The sequence below is a fragment of the Serinus canaria genome, chromosome 2, assembly GCF_022539315.1.
Source record: "Serinus canaria isolate serCan28SL12 chromosome 2, serCan2020, whole genome shotgun sequence".
Classification (NCBI taxonomy): domain Eukaryota; kingdom Metazoa; phylum Chordata; class Aves; order Passeriformes; family Fringillidae; genus Serinus; species Serinus canaria.
In genome coordinates, this window is record NC_066315.1 from 100,560,660 (window position 1) to 100,577,329 (window position 16,670).

Sequence of the window (16,670 nt, forward strand, 5' to 3'; positions counted from 1 at the left end):
GAAAAACCGATGGTCCAGAAAGCAAAGAGTGAATGGTTGAACCATCAAGGACGAGTGCAGGCAGACGGAATCCTGGGGGTGGGTGGCCAAGAAGACAATGAGTCAAGATTACTCAAGAGGATAAGTAGTGTCTTGGTGCACCAGCAGTCTAACCCTGATCCATTTCTTGATAGGCTTCACAGGAAAAGAGAGTCACAGAGGAATCCAAAGGAGGATAGAGAGATGGCTGCAGATATTTATGGGAAGCTCTTCCCACACATGAAGGTAGCCTGGAAGAAATGCAAAGCAACTTAATATATGGACATTGAAAGCTGACACTATCTGATCAGACCTGCTTCTTCAAGCAAATGAGCAAAAATAGATAATAATACCTTAGATAATGAACAAAATAACATGGGTGAGTTCCATGTGCAGCAGTGTTTTTGAGCCTGAGGTTCTTAGACCCGGAACAGTTTTAAATGAAAAGATGTCACCAATCAAACTATGGAATAATTTGTTAGAAGTATATCTAGGTGGATGTCGGGTATCTTTTGTTTAACATGCAAGTTTGAAAGGATTTATGTAGTATTTTATGTAAATACTACACTTTTACTTTATGGAAATGTCTTGCTGATTGCTATGGACTTTTTTGAGATACATCCTGAAGATAACAATGCAGGTGTCTTTTATCATGTGCAAAGGATCTTGTAAAGGAGTCTTCCATTTTTATCCTTCCATCCCTAGCTTGAAGCAGTGGTGTAGTGTTTGTAGTGTGTTTTTTCCTTGAGATAGAGTGTGAGATTGTGGGTTTATCATTCTTCAGTTCTTTACTTCCCAGCACCTGTAAGGATACTTAAGCTGACTATGAGAACTCCAGCGCAAACTCTAGAATGTTTTGGTAGGTGTTATATTACTTTCTCCTTAACAGGTCTTTTCTAATAAAACAAGGCTGTCATGAAAATTTTCTTCCATAATGAGGTCTGCTGGTTTGGAATGGCCACTCATCTGCCAGAGTCAGCATCTGTCCTACAAGGTTCTCTGTCTGCCTCATCCGTGACCAGTGGCAGGGAATCTTACCATCAACTTGAACTTTGGATCAGGCCCTGAATGAGTACCTCTGGATTTACTGAGGCCAACAAGTTTAGATGTACCTGGTTACTTATTCATTAAATGGGATTTTTCATTGAGTGTTGGCATTAAGCCTTTTTTTAAAATTAAATTATTTTCCCCCTACCATGAGTGCTGTCACTGTATGAGCCAAAGGTTTCACCAGAGTTCCTACTCATGAAGGAAGAGACCTATCCTGATGGCTCCTAGTGGTGGTGCTGGACCCAACTGTGCCTGAGGAGCAAAGTCTGATGTTCTAGAGGTAACACCAAGCACAAACCCCCCTGCAATTCCTGAACAATTATAATTTGTAGCACACTGACCCTTGTTATCTGTGCTATTTAAATACCACATGGTCCTGCCTACAGAGAAAGAACCAACAACGACTGACGATCACAAGCACATAGCAAGATACAAAATTAATTTATATGATCTTATGTTCAGTATGACTGCTTGCTATTGTCATTGCTTTATTCAATAAATTATACACCCTCTCTTTAAACAAATACACACATAGAAATTTTTTAAAATTCCTTAATACTCTAGAGGCAATTATATATGGAGCAATAATTAATTGATGATAATTACCACTATTAATACATTTTAAGAGCAGTAATTCTAGTCATTGTAAACCCAGTTCTCATAGATGTATCTCATTAAGTTCTCCTTATGATGATAACCCTAATAATGCTTAAGGCAGCTTTGATGCTCTCAGAACACAGTAATCTGTGGCTTATGAGCATTAGTGTCTTTTCCTAAATGGTTGGAAAAAGGAGTCAGACCCCTTGATTCATTCAGTAAAATTAAGTGCATCAAATTTTACTTGTGAGAGACATTCTTAGATTCACTTCTCCTGAATTCAGTGGGAGCAAAACTGATTGTGGTGAACGATGCAGGGGAGATGTGAGAAAACTTCCCAGAAATAACTCGCAGGAATAGATAATAAAATGAGGTCTTGAAGCACACCTAACTTTTCTGTTCTAAGTCTATTGCTATCACATCCAGCACTGCCAGAGATTTGTGATGTCAAGTATTTCCCCTGAATCTCTTCTTAAATTACTCTGGCAGAGAATAGCATGGTTCATATAACTTAGTCATGGTGAATTTACTTGATTTACTCAGATTTTGAGGTTATATATCTGAACAAAAGAAAATGTAAGATAATCAGTACCCAGTAGGCCCTAGTGGCTCATCCAAAGATTGAACAGGTGTCAAATAGGACAGAGCTTGTTCCACTACAAGGATTGTAAGGAAAGGGATGGATGGATTTTAAAAGAAGAATACACATTTTCATTCATGATGGCAAAGAGAATGAATGGCTATGGAGATTTAATCCTTGTTAAAAAGCATCTTACAAGATATACTATCAAACACATGGTTAAAAACAGTGCTAATGAAATTGCATCTTGTTTTGCAAGCAAAAAATAATTTATTTTGCTTTTCTGAGTATTAACAACTTCATCAATTATTATGTAGGTTTAAAACAAGACTGTGGAAGACTCGGGTAATATGCCCAGGTAGCACTAGTACCAGTAATGGTCCTTTCCTCTACCAAGTGCCCTGGTTATCAACTGAATAGAGCATTTGTTTCATCCAACAGTTTTAATATTCCAATTTACAGTGGAAAAAATCTAAAACAGTTGAAATGAGAACTATCAGCAGTGACCAAAAGGTACAGCTTTAAAAAAATCAGAAAACCATGTGCACTTTTGTGTCTATGTACACCTAAGCTGCCTGGTCTTAAAGCAGAAGTCAGAAGGCACAGTGGTGCAATGGGGCAATATACTGTGTGTTTAAGCCAGGGGATCCCAGCTGCAGAAACTTGGCAATTCACATGAGAAGGATGCTCATGGGCTACACGGTGGCAGCACGGCTGCCTGTCACAGAACCATTAAGGTTGGAAGGGACCTCTGGAGATCACCTGGTCCAAGTCCCCTGCCCAAGGCAAGGTCTCCTAGAGCAGATGAGACAGGAACATATCCAGGTGGGGTTTGAATGTCTCCAGAGAGGGACACTCCATGACCCCCCAGGACAGCTTGGGGGGTCATGGAGTGTCCCTTCCACTGCTCCGCCACCCTCAGTGTGAAGTTCTTCCTCATGTAGAGGTGCAACTTCTTGTGTTTTAGTTTATGGCCATTGCTCCTCATCCTGTCACTGGGAACCACCAAAAAGAGTCTGGAACCATCTTCTTACCACCCGCCTTTGAGATATTTATATGCATTAATGAGAAGCCCTTTCACTCTTCTCTTCTTTAGACTAAACATTGCCCAGCTCACACAGCCTCTCCTATGAGAGAAGCTCCAGACTCCTAGTAATCTTTGTGGCCCTCCACTGAACCCTCTCTAGTCCTTGTCTTTCTTGTACTGAGGAGCCCAGAACTGGACACAGCACTGCAGAGCTGGCCTCACCAGTGCCCAGCCTAGGAACAGGATCACTTCTCTGGACCTGCTGGCCACACTCTGCTCTCTGCTAGGTCACGGAACCCTCCTCCCCAGGTAACACCCATGACGACGGCGGCAAGAACTTCTACGGCCCCGCTACGGCGTCTGGAAGCGACCCCACGGTGACCACGGCGAGGAGCACCTTCGGGGCTCTTCCTCCAAGTGACCCCACAAACTTCACGGCAGGCGAAGCTCCATGGCCTCGCCTCTGCTCGTCGGCGGGCGGCAGGAGGAGCCCGAGCCCAAGCCCCGAACTGGCGGAGGAGCGCGTAGGACAGGTGAGCGAGCCGGGGCGTGCGGCCGAGCCCAGGCGCTCTCCAGCCCCAGGGCCAGCCCGGGCGGCTCCGGCCGTGAGTCAGAACGCGGCGAGAGGAGGCGCGGCCGCCCGAGCGAGCAGCGAACGAGCGAGCGAGCGAGCGAGTGCGGCTCCGCGGGGCGGAGGCGGGGGCAGCGTGTCCGGCCCAGACCCCTCCTCCCGCCTTCCTCCGCCCGCTCCCTCCTCCCTCCCTCCCTGCGCGGCTCTCCCGGGGACGCGGAGAGGCGCCGCCGGGCCCGGGGCCTGGACCGCACGGGTGCCTGCCCTCTCCCACCGCCGCTCCCACCGCCCGGCCGCGGGCTGGATGTAGCCGGGCGCCCCGCGGGGGCTGCAGCAGCAAGATGGCGGGTAGGCATCGCCCCCCTCCCCCTTCCCGCACACGCCGCCTCCCCGGCGAGGCGCCAGCCCTCCCTCCTCTATCCCCCCTCCTTCTCCTCTCCCCCGCCCCGGCTTCGGGAGCGTTGCCCGCCGCTGTCCGGGCTCGGAACGCAGGGGCTGCGGGGCGGGTCGCGTCTGGGGGGCGCAGCCCGCGGGCGGGGCAGGGACACGCGTGGCACAGAGGGTCGGCGGGCGCATTGGCACATGGTGCGTGTGTGTGTGTGTCTCCCCCACCGCAGATCTGTCGCTGCTCCAGGAGGACCTGCAGGAGGAGATCGACGGATGTGAGTGGGGACGGGGGGGAGCGGCGGGGCGGCTTTCGGGCGAGGAAGTGGCTTCCGCGGGGGAGCGCCCAGGGTGCATTGTGGGAGGCGGCGGGGAGGAGGAGGAAGCCATGGCCATGCTCCGCGCTTCCCGGTGTCCATGACCCGGTCCCGGTCGCGCGTGGGGCTGCGCCGGGCGGTCCCGCGGGGTGCGTTGGGCGGCGGGCGGGGCGGGGGCGCCGTTAGCGGCCGCCCCGGAGGGAGCGAGGGAGGGTGGGAAGGAGGGATGGAAGCAGGGGAGGCTCTGCTTGCGGGGCGGCGTCCCCTCATGGCCCGGGCACGGCAGGGCGCCGGCGGGGAGGAGCAGGAGGAGGCTAGGGCTGCTGCATCTGTAGCAGCATGTGGGTTGCTCGTTCTTCTTATATCCCTGTATTTTGTATACCTTTATTTTGTGTCCCCCATCCTTCGCCCCGTCCACCCCTCCCCCTCAGGCTCTCTCTTCCTTGTGAAGGGTCTGGAGCACATGTTCTGTGAGGAGCAGCTGTGGGAGCTGGGGATCTTTAGCCTGGAGAAAGGAGGCTCAAGGAGGGACCTTACTGTTCTTTACAGCTGCCTGAGCGGAGGTTGTGGCCGGGTGGGGGTCGGTCTCTTCTCCCAGGCAACCAGCGGTAGGAAAGAGGCCATGGCCTCAGGCTGCGGCAGGGGAGGCTCAGGCTGGACACCAGGAGGGATTTGTTCTCAGGAAGGGTGCTTGGGTGTTGGAACCGACTGGCCAGGAGATGGTGGAGTCACTGTCCCTGGAGATGCTTAAGGAAAGTGGATGCGGTACTCAGTGGCATGGTCCAGTTGACAGGGTGGCATTTGGTCACAGGTTGGAGAGACGATCTCAGAAGTGTTTTCACACCTAACTGATTCTGTGAGTCCTGACCCCGCTGGAAAGATCTGTGGAGAAGAGTTGATGTCAGGGTGCAGAGTTGCAGAATTGTGGCTGGGGTGGTGCAGAAATTACTAACTCAGGGCTGAGAAGCCTTAGCATGGCAGACTAAGATGTTACTCTGATGAGAAGATGTCTGTTGATCATGTTGATACTGAGGAGCAGCATCCTGGAAGCAGAGGAGGATGAATTTTGGGTGGAAAGTGAAAACGGAGATAGAGGCAGGTGCCTGCCGTGGGTGTGCAGACCCCCTGGTTGCTGCCTGAAGGTGTTGTGTGTGCTGTGAAGTCTGCAGGGCATCCTCTCAACCAGGGCTGGAGTGTAGGAAAAAACCCCTTGTTTTTTTGTGGCTTACATTTTTAGAGGAGAGGTATTTAAACTTTTCAGGATTTAACTGATACATCTTCTTTTGCACGTTTGTTCAGCTGACATTTAGAAGGCTCCTGTTGTGCTTTGCCTAGCACAAAGGGGAGCCTTTCCCTCAGGCTTTTATTTTTTTAATTCAGCGTGATAAGTCACTGTTTGAAAACTGTCTGTGATTACAGAGAAGGGGCACACTTAACAAAAAAAAAAATAAAGTACATTCTTAAATTTCCACTTAGATTATGGTTTTAGTTGACTGTAAGTCAGGAATATGTAGTCATTGGGGGTGGTGACAGAAGCTGTGGGTTCCTGGTGCTGGTCTTACTGTTATGGTCTTCAAAAATGAAAAAAACTAAATGCTTAGAGACATGACTCAGTCCAGATGAGAGCATCCTGAAGGCAGAAACCATAGAAATATAAAGATTTGAAACCTCATTAAAAATTACTGAGGTTTTGATGGAAGTAGATAAAAGCAAATGTCTCAATACTTATGCATGGTATTTTTGGAGGAAAAAACAGGACTCTCTATGAATCAATATGTGCTGTTTGGATGTAGTTCAGTCACACAGTGGCTTTTATGGTTCTAAATTGTACATGATTTTGTTCCTGGGTGGTGTCTGTGTGCCAAAGAAAAATAATATAGATCAAGGAGACTGTACATAGTACTATTTCTTGTGCAGTATTACTTGAAATAGCTCTATTTTTTTCCCATATACAACATGTCTTGCACAATTATGGAAGTGTTTCCACTTGATTGGTTGCAAGTATGAAAGAGACTATTAAAAAAATAAGACACAGAGTTGCAACTCCTGCCTGAACCCCACCCTGCACTATCCCTCTGTTGTAAATATTTCAAATGTTTGCAGCTCTTTCAAGTAGCAGAGTGAGACACTGGTTTAGAGGTGTATTACTGAAGTAGTAGAATGCAATAGTGATAAAACTAGAAGTGCTGGCAGCTTTTATGTCTGTGTGATTCTGCCAGCTTCATTCTTGCTAAAAGTGTGCTAACCTATATTTAAAGACAAATAAGAGAGGAATACTTGCAGGCATACCTGTAGTCCTGGTTGTATAGTTTAGGAGGAGGAATCAGATAAATGTAAAATAGTATGATTGACTGATTGTCTATTTTGACAAGTGAACTATGTTTTCAGTAAATTTTGGACTTTTAACTGATCTGATATCAAGCAATATCAAGACATCTGTGAGGGTGTGCTGGAGAAATTAGGAGTGTTTAAGACTGGATGCATGTGTCAAGGTCTGGTTTGGACATCTGAAGCTGAGTCTGTGCATATGGCTCAGGACATTTCACTAGAGTAGGTATTCATCTGTAGCTCATCAGTGAGCCTAGGTTTGAGTCTCAGTCATGAAAATTATTTGTTGTTGTATTGTTTTGTTTTTTTTCCCGTTTGGTAATGAGAATTTCCAGTGTGATTCAGTGTTTTCTTCTAAAGAAAGAATCATTAAGGTGACTTAAGAGCTACCTTTTGTCGGTCATGTTCTAAAGCAATAGGAGAAGGTCCTGGAGCTGAGCAAACAGCCATGCTGTTTTCCTGCTGAAAGTAAGGAGCCAAGCATCTGTGCATCTTTTAGATAAGCAGAGTGAAGAACAGCTGTTTTTATGAGCTTTGTCTTTTAAGGTTTCTGGAGTCAAGGGTTTTACTGGAAAGTTGGAGTTTAATCAACAACTTGTACAACTGTAGAATTTGTTCTTCTCATTCATTATGCCAACTTGTTGGAAGCTAATTAACCTGAAATACAGAAGAGTAAAATATTATCTTTGGAGTACTGTTTTAATAGCTGCTTGTGAAACAAAGTTTACCTTTTCTCTGAAGAAAACTTGATAAATATTTAGGTTAATGAAACATTCCTAGATTTCAACAGGGAGCAGTAAATCTGCTGTTGGAGTAGTGGAGACCTTCAGAATATATGCTGGGGAAGGCATCTATTAAAAAAAAACAAAACAACTTTCCCATTGTTGATTTGTTTAAGAGGTCAGAGATTAAACAAGAGCTTTTATAAGAAAGGCTTTCAGAGAGTGGTTGATAAACCAGCTGGATTGGCTTTTAAATAATTAATTTCAGCTTTGGTTTGCATTTCTATTTTGAAAGCTTGGTATTATTTTTCTGCTCTTGGTTGCTTGGTAACCACTGGACAGCTCTGATTTTTTTTTTTTTTTTCCTTGAGGTGAATGCATTCTTTACACCTGGTACATTAAACAGATGATTGCTTTACGTAGTTACATAGCTTGGAAATGAAATGGCATTTCAGTATTTTGATTTTAGCTGATATTTCATTTCTGTAGATATAGCTTCTGATGTCAAAGGCTGTGATAATAATTGAAGAAATTCTGGTTCTTCAGGAATTTTTTAGGCAGTGGCTTTTCCTTGTTTGTTTGTTTGACATAAAAGGAAAAATAACCCAAAACCAAGACAGTGAGTGTACCCTGGCTGAGCATACTGAATGCTAGAAAAGACAAATTAATTCCTAGATGTGAGTTTTTTCGTGAAAGACAACTTAATTGACTCTAACCCCCCAAATAAGGAACATACAATTGCATTTCATTTATGTAAAGTTACAGCTAAGAAGAGTCCTTGTGTGATATTATCCATTAAAGGAAAAAAAGAATAAAGGCACCTCACTCTAAAGACAATAGAGTGAAAATTAAAAAATTCAACGTGGAAGCTTGAAGAAGAATCTCCATCCCACTACTTGGATTGTTGATTTCCTTGCTCTTCTGTCTGAAATCTTGCACAGTATACAAAAAGTCAGGGAAAATTTGGCTTTTATTCAAGTCTTTTGTGCCTACAAAATCAAAACAGAGTAGTATAACTGTCTAAGATAAGTACAGAGGCAACAAAAATGGTTGGAAAGCAGACGTGGGCTTGTGGAAAATGAAGTGTTCTTTATGACTCTTGCCAGACAGTTTGTGTTCCCCCCTCCCCTGACTGTTTCTGAAGGCTGAGCTGATCAGTCCAGATAGATGAAATGAAATGTACCATGATGCTGACGTCTTTCAGTCTGACCATTGATGTGTGCAGGATGTGTGCTCTAAAAAATAGAGCCATCTGCAATTAGAATTCAGATTTGGGAAGCGGATGGCTTTATTCAACTCATTATTTTAATTGTGATTTAAATCAGGAGAGAAAAGAAATTTTGATCTGATAACTGGTTTTAATATTGTTTTACATTTGATTTTGGAAAAAGTCTTTGTTAGTGGTAGCTGATAGCTGCATTTGCATGCAGTGTCAGGACTTCTGGTAGTTGCAAGTATATGTGCATGCTTTGGTTATGTGGCTTACTCAGATTCTGAAACTTTAGTTTTTGCCATGCTGACAGTGGTGAATTTCCTTTTTCTGTACACTTAGTTTCCAGATGTTTTAACTAAAAATGCATAAAATTCAGTTTTAATATCTACACATTGTTTAGACAGTTCTAGTTTAAACTGTTAAATGGGTTTTTACATATATATATATATTTATATACACACATATACATACACACACACACAAACTCCTATGTGTAAACTTGTTTTCTATAGTACTTATTGCTTTACTTCTTTAGCAATAAGGTAGTTCTTGCAATTGGCAAATCTAATGTTACTGTTTGGACTTTACTACAGGACGAAACAGTTCTAAAAATTAAAATCAGAGTAGTGATGACCCAACATAGCTCTATTTTTATTATTGAGTTCTTTTCCATTGATTAAAAAGGGAGGACAGGTCTTCCTAGCCTCTCCTCCCAGCAGGCTTCTCAGTGAGTGAAATACTTTTTAGCTGAGCTGAAGAAAATTCTCTTTGTGCATCTGCAGATGTCAAAAGCTGTTTTATCATTGATGCTATGTTCTTTTTCCAGGTGATGAGCAAATCATCTGGCATTAGCAGTGAGCTTGTGTTGGTTGAATGCTTTTAATTAAATTATTCTCTTAGACTTTGGGTAGGGCACAAGTCTCTTTCCAAATGGAAGCTAATTTAAATTTTTTAAACCTTTTTTAATGATAAGTTTAAAAAATGTTTTTTTCTTTGTTGTTGTTTTGTTTTTATAAAATCAGTCTGTATTTCCCTCTGGTGTCAAATCACAGTCACAGCTTGATGCTGTGTAGTAGTTTTTATTCTCTGGTAGTGAATTATGCTGGCATAACATGCATTCAGTATATTAAAATTCACCTTCCCTTTCCCACAGCTGTACATAGTAATATCAGAAGCTTTTGCTCTGTGGTTTCTTTGTTCCTTCACTACAGAATAAGAATTAGCAGATTTTGTTATGCTGGTAGTTGTTTTGTATAGGCTGCACATTGTGTCACTTTTAGACTTAAATCCAGCTTTGAGTACAGCTAAATTTCCAACATGAGGTTCAGATGCCCTGTTGCAGTACTGACCTTTTGGTCCCATCAGAGTCTGAGCTCTGGTGAGAGTGCTGAGATAGTTTGAGTTACTGGGTTGGCATTTAAGCCTTGCAAAAAAGTAATAACAGAAATTACTGGCAGACTTTCTGGAGTGATTGGAATCAGTTCTCTTGTGTGGCTGAGATTCTGTTCCTTTGGGAATCCAATAACCGTTTCTTAATGCTAATGAAGCACACTTGTCAAGTTCCTTGTTTTCCCTGGAGATCAGGGCTTAATTCTCCCAACACTTCAGTTCATTTCTTTGTCTTTTAATGTGGTGATTGACCCTCATAGAAGCTGGGAGACTCAGGTGGATGGCTGTGTCCCCATGGAATTCTGGTGTTAGTGGTCTCAGGTGGATAATGGTTAGTCTCTCTTTCTCCAGCAACCTCTGAGGATCCTAGAGTAAAGCAGATGATGTGAGGAAAGGATTGATTTGATGTAGGTTAATGAACCTTTCTTGTGCAGCTGCACATTTTTTCTCCATTACACCTATCAGAGGATTGAAAAAGAAGTAATTTTCTAGGCTTTCAGCTTTCTGAGGCCACTAGCATCACTTCTGATGTGGGAATGTGCTTTTCACCTGCCAACTTTTATTATCCCATCTCTGGCAGGGATCCTCAGTTAAGGTTGCCAGATTTTTTTTCCTTTTTTTCTTTTTTTTTTCCCCTTGTCTTATGATTTGTCTTCCAGGGCTTTGGATATTCTCCTCCTTCTCCCTTTCTCTCCCACTTGCCGCTAAAAAACAGAGGGAGTGAAAGAGTCATGAAGGGGCTGGAAATGCTCAAAATCCTAGGCCTAAGGTAGTGAAACCTTGGTGCTTGAAGTTATTTCTGACTGCTGACCTATTGTGGAGCTGGCAGACTGCAGTGTGTTGAAGCTGAAATGCTTTTCTTTCCTGTGTGTGCCTTTTGCTGCTAAGGCTTTCCCTCTGTGAGGGCAGGAGGTTTTCATTGCAAGAGTTATAACATGAGCAGAACTGGATGAGAAGATAGCTTCTGCTTTGAGAGTTGGAGGAACAGTTCCCTCTTTGGAAGAGCAAGGCAGGGACAGCTGCCCCTAAAGGTTCCCAGAATATCAGTGCTCCTCTGTCTGCTTTAGAAGGTACAGTATAAGAGAAACTAATGTGGCTGTTCCTTGGTTTGAGAGGGATGCTGCAATTTTTTCTGGCAGTAGGGTGTTAAAATCTTACTGGATAGGTTAAAAAAAGTGTCAGAGTATGTTTGTGAAGGGTGCTTGTTTGCAACAGTGGAACAATAGCACTGACAGTTGAAACTACTGGTTTGGTGGGTTTTTCTTGTTGTTTTTAAGGTAAAGAAAATAGAGAGGAAAATAGTAGCATAAATATGGCTTATTCTCTGTACAGTTTCTGGAAAAGCTGAATAGATTAATGTATAAAATGGACATGGTATATGAGTGATATTGCAGGCTGTTGAAACATTTTTCTCTGATAAACAAATCCGCTTAGGGATTTTTTTTTGTGTTGTTGCCATAGTGCCTGAACAGTTCCCAAATATTTGAATGGAGGAGAGACTACCTTTTCCTTCCTCTCTAGCCTACAGGAGGAACAGCTTGATTAGTCTGTAGGGATGCATGCTTGTGCAAGTAATGTAAACATTAAGTTACATTGAAATGAACAACCATGAACACCCCAACCATGTTCATACTTTTTCTAAGAGTGAATCCACTGCATTCTGTCCTCCTCAACCTTCTCTCATAGACCAGTTTTAGACTTTATATTGAGCACAGACAGGAAGAGTGTGGAGAGTTGCAACAGGAATTTTTCTGTATGCCCAGGAAACACAGATGTTTATCTCACCTAGGGTTTTGAAAGCTATCAAACTGTGTCTCAAGAACATTGTCTGGGATTTAAGCAGAGAGAGGAAAAGTGCAGTTAGAAAGTTGAAAGGGATTTATGTTGCAAAGCCATGTTTTAGAGCTTATGGATGCCCCAGTTGTAGAGCTTGCCTTCTCTGCAGTGTTTAGCCCAAGTAAATGTATTTTAGTTACTGCAATGATGCTGTCAAAGTACCTGCACAGTGGAACAGCACTTGGTAGCTGATGTATTGTAACTCATGGTGTCACATCAAGCATTGCAAAGCTTGCACAAGTCTTTGGAGTGTTTGAGCTTCAGCTGCTTGCTTCATGTCTCTCTTCCTTCTAGTTAGTCCAATGTTGAGGCACATATAGTTTGAACTTGGTGGTTTTGTGTGTACCCACTTATGGTAGAATTTGAGCATGGCCCCAATCCCAGTGAATGCTCATGTCCTGCTGTGGTGGGACCATAGAGAATGTGTTGGTTGAAGGTGGAAGTAGGATTTTCCTCCCAGTGCTACAAAATTTTCAGTCAGTCATGAGGTCAGTTAAAAATCCCATGTACAGCAGTGCTCTGCAGAGAAAAGGGATACCTTTCTTTGACAGTAATGACCTTGTAGAGGAGAAAAAAGTAACTTACAGGAGCTTCCTACTTGCAGTAGCTGGCTTTTACTTCACTCCAACCTTATTCCACAATTCTTAAGTGCATGCAGTTGTTTGGAAGGGGTAGAAGACAGGGACTTAAATAGCAGGGAGCTTGAGTGCCTTGGTGATGGGCGTGACATGCTCCCTGCAGGAAATAGGCAGACAGAATATAAACTGTTGATTGTTTTAACTGGTAGCTTGGATGTCCTTCTCTTTGTTTCAGTTTCCTCTGGAGCAGCTTTTGTTGCAGGTCAAACTGTTAATCAGTAGAAGGTGCATTCAGCTGTTGTGCAAATAAATGACTAGTGAGCAATATGAGATAGAACTATTCCTTTTTTTTTGGAGCAAATCAGGATTTTCAATGCTGCTTGTGTATGCCTGAAAGAAGCGAACTTGTGTGTAGCTCCACCCCTTCTCCTTGCTTAAAGAATTTTGTACTGCCCTTTGTTTGCTCTGATGCTTGATGGGAAATGCAGCTCCTGTGGCAGCTTGATAGCTATCTTTTTGTGAAGGCCTTTGCTAAATAAAAATTTTCTCATGGCCTGTTATGCTTAGACGACTGGGTCTTTGAAATTTGCTGTGCTATGCTTGCATCAGTTTTGTGTGCAAGCAGCTGCTGATTTTTTGATTCCTGTGTCTTTCATCTGCTAAGTGCTTCCTGTCCCTAGCCCCCCAAACCAGTATTGAAGCTTTATTTTAAAGAGTTTGCTGTGTCTGTGCTTCTAGCTGTTAGCAAGCTCTGCCATCAAAGTGCTGCATAGGGGTTAATGTGGTAATTGTGTCAGAGCTGCATTGCATTTCCACATTTCTTATCTTCTTCTTTGCTCTTTCCTCTCTACTCCGTCTGCCCAACCCCCAGATCCAGTCCCTCCAAACTTGGAGTTCAGACAACAAAGTCTGTGCATACAGGTGTGGTAACTTTACATTCATAAGAGGCTCAAGTCTGATAGTGCTCCATGGTTTTACGGGCTAATTTAGGGGAGAAACAGAAGAAGGGTGGTTCTTGTTTCTGCTAATATGGTAGATGGGCTGGAATCTAACATCACTTGCAGTGATGACTTTTGCCAAGTAGAATCATACATCTTGTGGCTTCTCAGTTGCATTTTCAGTCTCAGACTACAGCAGGAAGAAAACAGAGAAAGTAGTTTTTAAGTGTCTCATGGAAAAAACAGCTCCTGCTTTCTGATGGTGGGTTCTGTGATGACCAGTCAGTGATGCCAGGATAGGGCAGGAAGTATGGTAGAATTCAGCCTGACAAGCACATTTGGTAAAATTTGTGTGATTGCCATTGCAATAGCTGTTGGTTAATGTTACTGAAGCAGTGCAGTAAATATATGGTAACAAATTAATCTGAAATAATGTCACCGAGGCTTTGGTCTGTGTTGTCACCACAGAACCAGAGCTGGGACATTGTGCAGTAGGAAAGGGTTAAGGGTAGTGAGTTCAGCTGTAAGCAAATGCAGATGCTTAAACATTAGTGCTGTGCTGAGGTGAATTTCTCTTTGCAGCACATCAGATGCAAAGTGATGTTTCTTACAGAAAGTTACATAGAAATGAATGTGTTTACAATATTGAAGGGTTGAGAATACTACTTGTGTTCTGCAGAAGTCTGAACCTAAGGTGAATTTATTCTCTTGTAGCATGGAGGGCAGTAATTTAGAACAAAACCTGCTGCTGTTATTTTGTGGTCATCAAATGTCTGGGCTCATAAGATTACAATTCTTGCTTTACAGTTAAGCAGAAAAATTATTTGCCTGAACAACAGAACAGAACTCAGTTCTTTCTGCATATGTGCTGTATAATCCTGAATATTCATATGATAGCAATTGATGTAGAGTATAATAAGTAACTTATACTAAAATGGAATAAAAATGTGTCCATTTTAGTAGATTTATCTGCCACATAGTTTTTGCAAAAGATCTTGAGAACTCTTTGGGGATGCAAAAGATAAAATGAGAGACCTCTTAATATTAGCTGGAAATCTTGAATCCTTAAAGCTGTTTGTTGTTCAGCTTTCAGAATTGAAAGTTGCTTATTTTTTTAAAATAGACTTCTTGTCACCGAGTTTCTATGCCAAAACAAAGAAGAATATGTTTTTGCCATGGGGCTTATAGGAAATACAGAAGAACAAGAATAATACATATAGGCCTTGTTACTGAACAGTCTATGGCAGAGAATTGTTCCTGCATTATTAAATAAGAAAAAATAGTAGTTATGTTTTCCAAATGTGATTTTGTGCACCTCTCTGTAAAAGATTCAGCATGAGAGACCTTTGTGAAAGGTTCTGTGAGGGTGAGATATGTAGTAGAAAAACCAACTCCCTTGAAAATTGGCCTAGAGGCAGTGGTTTTATAGGGGACTGAGTTTTAAATGGACCTCTATTTTGTTGTTGTATGCTCAGCCAAGCCTGGCAGTGGTTGACTAAGCACCCCTAAATGTAGTCTGCCTCAGCAAGATTGCTGTATAGTTCACATTAGTTAATAACTGTGTCATGTTATTGTTGTATCCCTGCCATAAAACAGAGGAGATCTTAAGGGAAACAGGAGAGCTTAAAGCAGGGAATGTTAATATATATTTTCACACAGTACAGTATGGACCAGGTGCAAGATAGACAAGATTGAGCAACTTCTACAAAAAAAACACTCAAATGTTTTGATAGGAAAATGAAGGTACACAGAGGAGAAGTTACTTGGCTTCTGTGATATGACAGAAGTTAATGGCAGTCAGACATGGAAGCAAAAGGCAGTACCTGTCTTGTTATGTGATGCTTCCTTGTGTTTGGCAGTCAGTGTTTAGAGTTTTGAAGAGAAACTTGCAAACTTTGTCTGGATAAATTATGAGTGTATTCATTTTGCTCTACTTTGGTACTTGAATGTCGGGAAATAGAAGCACTGTGGTTGCTTTTGACATCTTTGTGCAATTGCTGTTTCTTCTCTTGACACCACTAGTGATTTTGAACTGTTGGGATAGCGTGTTCTTATGGAAACTCCTCTTTTTTCTTGCTCAACTTTTGCATGCTTACGTGTGAGCACGTAAGACCAGATTAGAAGGTAGTAAAGGCTCTGCACTAGCAATAGTTTTCAATGGTGTCTTGTAGCTTATATACTTTCTGAGGATTTGGTCCAGACTTATAGCTGTTTGAAAAAGTGGAGAAAAATAAGAAAATTGATCCACAGTTTTTCTACAGTAGATGAGTAGTCCATGGCCCTGTTACCTGCTCCTCATTCTGAAGTGGGAAGAAATTAGTGTGTTCTGTATTTGAATTAGGCAGAATGTGTACTGGTTTTGACGGGCATAGATTTTAAATGTCTCTATAATACCTTATCTGGGACAGTGTTTTGGACTTGTGCTGAAACTAGTGTTGATAAAGCACTGATGTATTAGTTGCTGTTGAAGACAGGGCTTAAACACTGTCAGGGCCTTTTCTGTTCCTCATGATGCGCTCCCAGTGAATTGGTTGGAAATGTGCGAAGAACTGTGAAGAACTTTAACATCCCAGCCAAAACCAGTACACTTGTGTTGTTTAAGGGTGTGGTTTGCATTTGTAAAATTCACAGAAGGTCCTGTGGTACTTAGTCAAGTGCTCAAAGTTGGGTGGAAAGCAGAGAAGGGCTAAAGAGGCAATATTCAATTAACAGCCTTTTTGGTCATTGTTTTGGTGTAACAGGAATAGCACAGTGACTTGGTTAATTGAATAATGCAAAGTATGTCCTTCATGCATTTTAGATTCATGTTTGTGGCGAGTCTATGCATCCGCGTGAGGGACTTTGTTGGAATGGGAGTTCTTTGTTAGAATGGACTGTCTCTTTTGACTTGCACAGATTTTGTGAAAGTGAAAATAAGTATGTAATGTAGCTGTAACAGCACTTTACTAGAGCTGTAATACTTCATGTGCTGATTGATTTCTTTTTACCACCCTTTTCTTCCCTGTATTATAGTTGTGTTAATCAAGATGCTGTCATTGGAATGATCTCTTCTGTGACTATGAGCTGAGATGCTGGAATTATTTAAATAACAAATGTTGTTTGGTAGCAGAGGTACATCAAGC

General features: G+C 42.6%; 1 protein-coding gene across 5 annotated transcripts in view; it reads left to right on the plus strand.

Annotated features, from left to right (window-relative positions):
• Nucleotides 1-4,035: 4,035 nt before the first annotated feature.
• Nucleotides 4,036-16,670, plus strand: part of PPP4R1 (protein phosphatase 4 regulatory subunit 1) — a 62,809-nt gene continuing 50,174 nt past the window's right edge. For 2 of the 5 annotated variants that reach the window (XM_030238650.2, XM_030238662.2), the window contains exons 1-2: nucleotides 4,037-4,191; nucleotides 4,461-4,505. In XM_030238650.2, the coding sequence (XP_030094510.1) occupies nucleotides 4,185-4,191; nucleotides 4,461-4,505 (52 nt within the window). In that variant the 5' untranslated portion in view covers nucleotides 4,037-4,184. The other 3 variants (XM_030238642.2, XM_030238656.2, XM_050971534.1) reach the window with 2 other exon arrangements.